This window comes from Marmota marmota, unplaced genomic scaffold (assembly GCF_001458135.2).
Source record: "Marmota marmota marmota unplaced genomic scaffold, marMar, whole genome shotgun sequence".
Lineage (NCBI taxonomy): Eukaryota > Metazoa > Chordata > Mammalia > Rodentia > Sciuridae > Marmota > Marmota marmota.
In genome coordinates, this window is record NW_025999960.1 from 19,710,949 (window position 1) to 19,720,752 (window position 9,804).

The 9,804-nt window shown below is 48.1% G+C and overlaps 1 protein-coding gene and 1 pseudogene across 1 annotated transcript; both read right to left on the bottom strand.

The window, feature by feature from the left end:
* Positions 1-870: 870 nt before the first annotated feature.
* On the bottom strand, positions 871-4,925 carry Gpr84 (G protein-coupled receptor 84). Its single transcript, XM_015493600.2, has 2 exons — positions 4,780-4,925; positions 871-3,970 (listed from the first exon to the last, which is right to left on the bottom strand). Exon 2 carries the CDS (start codon positions 3,963-3,965, stop codon positions 2,781-2,783), a length of 1,185 nt encoding a protein of 394 aa, XP_015349086.1. The 5' UTR covers positions 3,966-3,970; positions 4,780-4,925; the 3' UTR covers positions 871-2,780.
* A 4,101-nt stretch (positions 4,926-9,026) lies between these two features.
* On the bottom strand, positions 9,027-9,213 carry LOC125616711 (annotated as a pseudogene).
* Positions 9,214-9,804: the final 591 nt, after the last annotated feature.

Here is a 9,804-nt window from a genome sequence, read left to right on the forward strand (position 1 = left end):
GGGCTCGGGCGCGGGCGCGGGCGGGGGCGGCGCGAGCTGGGAGCGAAGGCGAAAGCCGGGAAAGAGCGTGCGTGCAGCCTGCGGGAGGGACGGGCAGATGGAGCGAGACAAAGAGAAGCCGCGTCAGAGTCAGCGATAGAGCTGGGCTCGGGCGGGAGGCTGACAGAGATAAAGAGACAGAGACAGACACCCTCACATTCAGGAGCACGCAGGGCTCCCAGACGCATACACTTGTCCCGAGTCACGCGTGAGCAACGCACCACGGGGAACCTAGTGCAGGGACACGCGCCACGCACATCCGCAGGGGAGACAGCACCTGAAGAAAGCCGCTTCTTTCCCCTTATCCAGCCCTTACCGGGCCAGGGGTGGGTGTCTAGGGCTGTGAAGGGTGAGAAAGAAGAGGGTTGCCTTCTTGCTAATACCTGTCCTCTGTATGGTCTCGGACTCCAGGGTTTCTTTCACATTGTTACCCCTAAAAACGTCACCTGATTCATTTTTCCAGTGACTGCTAATTAGGAAGTCCTTCCTGCGGTCTAACCTCAGTCCCTATTGCTGCTCCCTTTTACTTTGAGGAAGCTTTTGAATTGCCTTCAAGGAATATGAAAAGTAAACCCTTTTACAACCCTTCAGAGAGTCATCAACTTTCAGAATCTTAGAAGGTCCGAGTAGGACAGACTTTTAGGCATCATCTGGTCACTTGATCCTAGTTTTAGCAAGGCAGCTGTTCTGTAGTGGTTAGCCATGTGTGCTGGTAACATGACTGCCCTCAAATCATGGTCAGATCACTTACCAGCCCTTTGACCTTGCACAAAATTAACTTGCTTATGCTTCAGTCTTCTCATGTGTATAATAATAAATATTTCACAGGAATTTTGTGAGAATTACGTAAAACAATTTATTTGCAGGATTTAGAACTGCAGTAGGTTCATGGAAGAGTCCCCTCCCCCTTGTGCAGATCATAAAACCTAAGGCCCAGAGTGGTCCAGAGATCTGTTCAAGTTCATGGAGCTGATTCCCAGCGAGCCTTGACTGGAACCCTCCTCTCTGCACTCCCAAGCTGATGTTCTTCATTGGTCCTGCAGTTCCCCTGCCTCAGTAGCTTCAACCTGACTGCTGATGATCTCTGTGGAAGGAGGACACCACGAAATGCAGGTTCCAGTTTAGGAACAGGATTCCCGGGCCCTGGAGGTGTGTGGCATGTGAGGGTTTCCATCTGTCCACCTGGACTCTGGTTCTTTGTGTCCTTGCCTGAATCTCTCCAGACTTCCCTTGTGCTCTCAACCCACGCGGGTTTGTGGGTAGGAAGGGGACAACTCTCAGCCTCCGCATTCGTGCCAGCCTGACCTCATATGCCATCCCCAGTGCCACCACAGTGCTCACCCTGCTCTCCCACGCTGCCCACCAGAGATAATGAATAGCTCATGAAAAATTAAAAGGTCTCAATTATTTTCTTTTCTTCCTAAGTTTTTTTTGGAGAAAGGGCGGGTGCAGATCCCTGGGTCTCTGACCCCTGGACTGGACTTGCTGTTCTGCTGGTATTTTTTTTTTTTTTTTCTGTCCTTAAGCAGAAAGCCAGAAAGGAAAACACAGAGAACCAGCGTCACCTGGTGGCCGCAAGTGTTCTCACGCTGTGCGTGAGCATGCCCACCGCGACTGGATGTGTAGGTCGGGCTGGAGGAAAGGGCTGGTATGGTCTCCCCGCTATTCTGGCCCCAGAGCCCTCTTGGTTTCTGCCCTGTTTCAGAAGCCAGGATAATGGGGTATTTAAATGGCCTGCAACAGGATGAATTAGCTACAAAGAGTGAGACCCTACTAGGGGGGCTGAAGCATGTTTTTGCCTCGGCAAAGCTCAGTTCCATTTCCCAGAGCCAGGGCTCCTCATCAGTGACTCTTCCCTTTGCACAGGGCAGGGCGGGCAGCTGGGTTCACTGGAGCGGGTGTCCAAGCTGGATCACCAAACTTTTTTGAGTGGAATAAACCTGTTTGTGGAGATGGGGGATGCTGGCAGCAGTTGTTAGGGGCAGAGATCATTTCTGGGAAGTTAAGCAAAAAAGGCAAGCTAATCCTTTCTTTTTTTAACCTTATTTTGTTTATTTATTTTTATGTGGTGCTGAGGATGGAACCCACTGCCTCACAGGGGCTAGGTAAGCGCTCTACCACTGAGCCACACCCCCAGCCCTGCAAGCTCATTCTTCTAAACTACCTCACTGTGTTCTATGAGTGGGACACCCCTCAGCTGAAGGCTCTGTCCCTGGCCAGGTGCTCTTTATCCTTATTCTGACATAGGTCCCCACATTCTCACTTATTAGGTTCCAGCTCCTTCTTGCTCAGAGAGTACAACCAAACATTAAAAGCATGTCATTTAGCCGAGCATGGTGGCACACACCTGTCATCCCAGCAATATGGGAGACTGAGGCAGGAAGATCCCAAGTCTGGGGCTAGCTTCTGCAACCTAGCAAGACCCTGTCTCAAGATAAAAAGTAAAAAGGGTTCGGGGCTGGGGATACAGCTCAGTTGGTAGAGTGCTTGCCTTGCATGCACAAGGCCCTGGGTTCGATCCCCAGCACCACAAACAAAACAAAACATGCAATTCACCTGTTAATAATTAATAGTGCTCCTTGGGCAGCCTAGGGCTGAATCATTCATCAAGGGATGGAGAACCGTGGTTTGGGGGACAGACTGTAAAAATGCCCACAGGTCTGACCGTCACTTGTTCTCATGCCAGCTGGCCACTCTGGCTCCAGAGACCATTTGGGATTCTGGTTGCTGGGGACATGTTTCTAATGGAACCGACGGAAACTCTGGGGCCCTCGTCTTAAGAGGGTGCCATAGGCTTGGCGGAACTGGCGGTTCATGGCTGCATAGAGCACTGGGTTGATGCAGCCATTGAGCCAAGTGAGGTTAGCCGCCAGCATGTGGACCACCCGGGGGGCCTGGACCCTGGCGTCCAGGATGTTGAGCAGCAAGAAGGGGATGTAGCTCAGGGCAAAGCAGAGGAACACGGCAAAACACATCCGGGTCACCTTCCCAAACTCTGAAGGAGAGTCCTGAGCTCTTGGGGCTCCTTTAGTTGGCCCGGCCTTGGAAGAAGCTTCTGGAGGGTTTTTCTCTGCCAACTGCTTAGCTACCTTGCTGTTGTCCTGGTCCCCCACTTCTGATGAGCCCTCTTCCAGGGTGTGGGTAGTGGCAGCACTGACTGGCTCAGATGAGATCCCTTCACTGAGCCCTCTGGATGCCAGCCCACTGTCCAGCTCCTGGAAGCGACCAGGAATGACCTCACTGGTCCCCGCCACGTGGGTGCTGCGGATGCTCAGCTTATACTGGGTGAGCGCTTGGGCTGCTCGCCTCACCTGGCGGTGGACGAGGCAATAGAAGATGCCCACGCTGCTAAGCCCCAGCACAAAGTAGATGCCCATGAGGATGGTGGTGTAAGGCCGGCCTCTGATGCGGTCAAAGCTGCAGGTACAGACCACAGGTACCAAGACGTAAACGGGCCAGAGGGGCGCAAAGCTGGCCACACCCACAACCCAGGTGCCCACCAGTGCTAGCGCTACCCCCTTGGTGCTGAAAACCTGGGGAAAGAACTTCGGGTGGGCAATCAGGAGGTAGCGTCCCAGTGCAATGAGGCAGAGGGTGAGGATGGAGACAGAGTTGGAAACAAAAAGGAGGAGTCCAAATATCCTACAGAAGGTAGCGCCAGTGCGCCACCGCAGGTGGAGGTAGGTGTCCACGGAGAAGGGCTGGAGGAGGGTGCAGTAGAGCAGGTCCGCCAGGGTGAGGTTGGCGATGAGCAGGTTGAAGCGGGTCCGGAGCTTGGGCTGGATGGCCAAGGCCAGCAGGGTGAGCACATTGCCCACAGTGCCGGTCACAGCCACCACCACCCCCCAGGTAACTGCAAAGTAATGATAGCCCAGCACAGACTGATGGTAGCAGGAGAAGTTGGCCTCAGAGGTGTTCCTCATCATGGAGGCTGAAGGGGAAGGGAGTGGAAGAGGAAACCGGAGTCAGAACCTGCCTTTGCACTTAGATCTCTCTCTCTCTCTCTCTCTCTCTCTCTCTCTCAGTACCAGGGATTGAGCCCAAGGGTGCTTAACCACTGGGCCACATTCCCAGCCCTTTTTGGGTGGTGAGGTGAGGTGGGTACAGGGTATTGAACTCAGGGGCATTCAGCCACTGAGCCACATCCCCAGCCCTATTTTGTATTTTATTTAGAGACAGGGTCTCACTGAGTTGCTTAGTGCCTCATATTTGCTGAGGCTGGCTTTGAACTTGTGATCCTCCTGCCTTGGCCTCCCAAATCACTGGGATTACAGGCAGGCGCCAACATGCCAGGCTTTGACTTAGGTCTGTTGAGCAGCTCTGAGCCCCTGGCCACTGGGTGTGCTCCTGGAGCTCACTTTAATTCACCATCCTCCAAACCATTCTCATACCTCTTCATCTCAAGGTCCCCAACTCTCCCTTAGGCTTGGTCCTTTCACAATCCCAAAGATTTTTCCCAAGTTCTTATCAAAGATATCTTTTCTAAATGTCTCAGGTCTTTGTCTGCCCCCACATAAATCCAGAAGCTCTCAGTAAACCCAGCACCCTCCACCTTCCTAATTCCTCCCCCATTCCCAAAGACTACTCAGGAGTCCCATCTTTGTACTTAAGAGGCTGCTGTAATGTCCTCTGCTCCCCTCTGTTACACATACACACAGACCTCAGTTTTATCTATGAGTTACTATCTGAGAAATGAGAAGTCCAACAAAGTAAACATACACCCCCCAAAAAAGTGCTCACCTGAGTCTCCCAGTCTTTGATTCTCTCTCCAAGGGAAGAAGTCCAACTCACCCCCAAAGCAGTGCAAAGTCAGGTTTCAAGTAGGAGGCAGCTTGTTCTCCTGTCTCCTATTATACCAGACTAAGAGAATAAGAAACTCCCCAGTTACCCAACCTCAGCCACTTCCTTCCCCACCTCCGGTTGGTCCTACTCATTTTGCTTTAGCAAGTGAAATTTGGGCTGCTCTGTTGAAATTCCCCATCTATTTACTCCAGAGTTGTTTCACTCTTTCCTTTCTCCTTCCTTAGACGTGGACTCTGCTTACTTCCCCTCTTTGCCTGGTAGGACACTTAGAAGATCCTTGCAGAGAATGGTTGGGACCTGGAGGCAGCATCAGGTCATCTGGGCCACTCCAAAAATGAGGCCAGTTTCCAGGAGCAACTCTGGGCCCCCCAGAAGTCTTGGGCTTGTTTAGGGGTAGCACTGCTTGTCTTCTGTCCAGGAGTTGGAGGTGGTTCAGGTCAGAGGGTCCCATGTGATACTCTAGCACATGTGAGAGATGGAGTTGGGTAAAAAAGATGGAAAATGGGGCATCCGGGATTATGGCTTCATTTCCCATAGGCACCCAAGCTCCTGTTTAATCATTCATTCATTCATCTGTCCACTCCACAAATCTCATTGAGTATCTACTGTGCACCAGACTCTGAGCAAGACACTGGGGACATTAGAAAGAATGATCCAAGGCCTCATGTGTATTCTAGCTGTGGACAAAGATATGTAAATGTATAAAGGCTCATTTAATTCCTTAAATCAGAGGTTAGTGAATTGTGGCCTATGGACCAAATCTGACGCGCCATCTGTTTTTGGTTGATTTCTAGATAGCTGGCCTCAAACTCCTGGGCTCAACTGATCCTCCTGCCTCAGCCTCCTACAAGTATGTGCCATTTTCCGGCTGTTTTGTTTTGGTACCCAGGATTGAACTTGGGGGTGCTTAACCACTGAGTCACATCCCCAGTGCTTTTTATTTTTTTATTTTTTGTCTTGAGATAGGGTCTCCCTAAATACTTGGGGCTTTGCTAATTTGCTGAGGCTAGTCTTCCAACCTCATGAATCGCTGAGATTACAGACAACACACCACCATGCGCAGCGTTGTTTGTTTGTTGCAGTACTGAGGATTGAATGCAGGAGCATCTTGCCTCTGAGCTACATCTCCAGCATGTTTTATTTATTTATTTATTTTAAATTTTGAGCCAGGGTCTCACTAAGTTGCCCAGACTGACCTCAAACTCTCCTTTCTCCTGCCTCAGTCTCCCGAGTCGTTGGGATTACAGGGGTGTGGTACCACTACCGGCTTGAGTTGTTTTGAATGATGAACAGTGTTCTTGGATGATAGATGGGACAGTCTAAACAAAAGGAACAGCATGCATAGAACAGTGTCAGGCAGAAGCCACCAGGAGTGTGATGGTGGGACAACAGGGAAGAGCCTAGAGAGGTGAGCAAGGGAGGGGTGAAGAAGGCCCTGCTTATCATGCTAAGGAGTTGGAGTTTTAGAAGTCTTTAGAGAGATTTGCCCTCACATAGCTGTACAGAGTGAAGGCATGCAGGCCGGGAGTGAGAGAGATCAGTAAAGATGCACCAGCTCAGACAGAGGTAGAAAGCACTTGTGTTAGGACCAGGCCACCTGTGTCATTGCCCCACACTTAGAAGGGTCTGGACCTGCTGGGTGCAGAGGTGAATTTATAATCCCAGTGGCTCTGGAGGCTGAGACAGGAGGATTGTGAGTTCAAAGCCAGTTATCAGCAAAAGTGAGGCACTAAGCAACTCAGCAAGACCCTGTCTCTAAATAAAATACAAAATAGGACTAGAGATGTGGCTCAGTGGTTAAGTGCCCCCGGATTCAATCCCCAGTATAAAAAAAAAAAGAAGAGTCTGGTGCTCGGTTTAATGCTCTTCAGTCACTGAGTCAAAATTATTGATATTTTGTGAGGAAGGGACCCTGCTTTTTTATTTTGCACTAAGCCCCACAAATGATGCAGCCAGTTCTGGTTAGGACAGTGGTGTGGAAATGGAGAACAACATCGGGCTTCAGAGGTCACTAAGAAGTCAAATAGGATTTATTTAGCCAGAAGTGGCAGTGCACTCCTGTAATCCCAGTGACATGGGAGGCTGAGGCAGGAGGAAGGAAAGTTTGAGGTCAGCCTGGTCAACTTAGCAAGACTCTGTCTCAAAATAAAAATAGAAAGGGCTGGGGATGTAGCTCAGTAGTAGAGCACCACTGGATTTAATCCCTGGTATGGTAAAAAATGAATAAATAAAAATAAGTTAAATAGCTAGGCATGGTGGCACATGTCTATAAATACCAGCAGCTCAGGAGGCTGAGGCAGGAGGATCACAAGTTCAAAGCCAGCCTCAGCAATTTAGCAAGGCCCTAAGCGACTTAGTGAGACCCTGTCTCAAAATAAAAAATAAAAAGGGCTGGTAATGTGGCTCAGTGGTGAAGAACCCTGGGTCCAAACCCCTGGTGCCCATAAAAATAAAAATATTAAAAATATTAATAAGGGCTAGGAATATAGCTCAGTTGGTAGAGTGCTTGCCTTGCATGCAAAAGGCCCTGGATTCAATCCCCAGCACCACCACAAAAATAATAATAATAATAATAATAATAATAATAATAAATAAATAAATAAATATGGTGACTTATTTAGGGTGAGCCAATGGATGAAGAGGTTAGGAAGATGGAAGAACTAGGATGAATCTCTGGTCTCTACCTGGACGCTGCTACTCTCAATCAGCGTGCATGTACACACACAACTCAGAGGTAGAGAACACGCTTAGCATGCTATGTGTGAGGCCCCAGTTTCCAACCCCAGCATCCCCCGCACCAAAAAAAGGATAGAGGATATGGGATGAGGAACAGGCTTAATGAAAGAAGTAAATAATGAATTCAGTTTTGTTTTTTACTCTCACTACCCTATCTGGACTAACCCACCTACTTTTCCACTCATCATTTCTGGCTGACTCAAAGTTCTAGACACTGCTTTTTTTCAAATCTCGTTTTTTTTTTTTTTTTTTTCTGCCATCTGCAATCAGATTTATTCTTATATTTTATTTTTCTTTCTTTCTTTATTTTGGTACTGGGAATTTAATACAGGGGCCCTTTACCACTAAGCCACATCCCCAGCCCTTTTTATATTTTATTAGAGACAGGATCTCACTGAGTTGCTTAAGGCCTCACTAAATTGCTGAGAATGGCTTTAAACTTGTGATCTCCTGCCTCAGCCTCCTGAGTTGATGGGATTATAGGCATGCACTATTATGCCCAGATATTTTTAAAAATTTTTTATTTGCAGATGGACACAATACCTTTATTTTATTTATTTTTTATGTGATGCCAGGGATTGAACCCAGTGCCTCAAACGTGCTAGGCAAGTGCTCTACCACTGAACCACAACCCCAGCCCCATGCCCATCTAACTTTAATAAAGATATTGGCTCCCCTATCTTTAATCAAACCCTGCCTGGATCCCACATGGGAACTTCTACCCAGTGGCTAAGGCTTTACATCCCTTCACTGACCAATAGACTCCCAAACAAGTGGCCATCACAGGACCAACAAGATCACTATTGTGGCCTTTGGATGGATGCTCAATAATAAACCGAAGGGCTTGCCTAGCATGTGTGAGGCACTGGGTTCCATCCTCAGCACCACATGAAAATAAATAATATGAAGGTATTGTGTCCCTCTACAACTAAGAAAAAATATTAAAAAAAAATCAGAAAAATTAAAAAATAATAATAAACTGAAAAATGGTCCAAGTTTGCAGTGCACAGTGGCACAAACCTGTAATCCCAGATACACAGGAGGATCATAAGTTTGAGGCCAGCCTGGGCAATTTAGCAAGGCTCCAAGCAATGTAGCAAGACCCTATCTCAAAGGGCTAGGGATGTGGCTCAGTGATAGAGCCCCCACCTGGATTCAGTCCCCAGTGTAGAAAGGAAAAAAAAAAGAAAGGAAGAAAGACACCATAGTACAAGTTTACAGAAAAATTAACACTGGTAAAAAAGTCAGAAGGAAGAAAGCTAAAATATATCAAGAAACCAGAAATTGGACTGGGGCTGTGGCTCAGTGGTAGTGCACACTTACCTAGCATGTGTGAGGCACTGGGTTTGATTCTCAGCACTGCATATAAATATATAAAATAAATTATTAAATAGAAAAGAAAGTCCTCTGAAAATAAATTTAAAAAGAAAGAAAGAAAGAAACCAGAAACTACTCAGATGATACCTTCTTCCTCTTACCCTCCTAATGGCAAATGGCAGTTACAGCAAAGCAACACCAAGAGCCGTGTTTCATGCTCAGGCGACAACACTGTACTTATTCCTTGTGGTTTCTGGTGCTCTACCTGTTCAGAGAAACATCTCTAGCAATGAATTATGGAAATGAAAGTATAGTCTTAATGATTAATTCAGTTTTAAACCAGCAGGTTTGAGGTGCCTATAGGGGGTGCCAGTATCCCAGTTTCTCCAACCCGTTTCTTCTAGACCCTCTCTGGGACTTTCATCCTTCTGGATTTCTACTCTCTGCCTTTTTTTGAACAAGATTAAGTTGAAAAACAACCCTCCCCCCACAAAAACAAACAAACAAAACCTCCTTGTCAGTTTCCATTTCTGAACCCACAGTGAACTCCCACCCCCAATTTCACAAACCCAGGGCCCCTATTCCCCTCTTCTTCCTCTTTAACAGTCATCATCCCACCTTCCCTCCTGTCTTTGCAAGACTAGGAAGTGGGTAGAGGAGGGGAAATGAGAAGAGATGACCAAAGTCAGGAGGGCCCCTTGAAGATGCTGGGTTTTGTTCTGCGCCTTTTGGTTTGACTTTTCTGCCACCCAGTAGGGCTACAAGAGAGGTCCACAGGGTTAGCTGCTGTTCTTGGGAGTAAGTGCTGGAACTGAATTCTGAGGTTAAGGAGCAGACCCTTTCCCCCACTGTGAGAGGTGACCAAATTCTCCCTTTCAGATTGCATAGCGGGGGTGGGACAAGAAGGGA

Coding starts and splice junctions, on each gene's coding strand:
- Gpr84 (XM_015493600.2), bottom strand. CDS start 3,965: ATGATGAGGAACACCTCTGAGGCCAACTTCTCCTGCTACCATCAGTCT.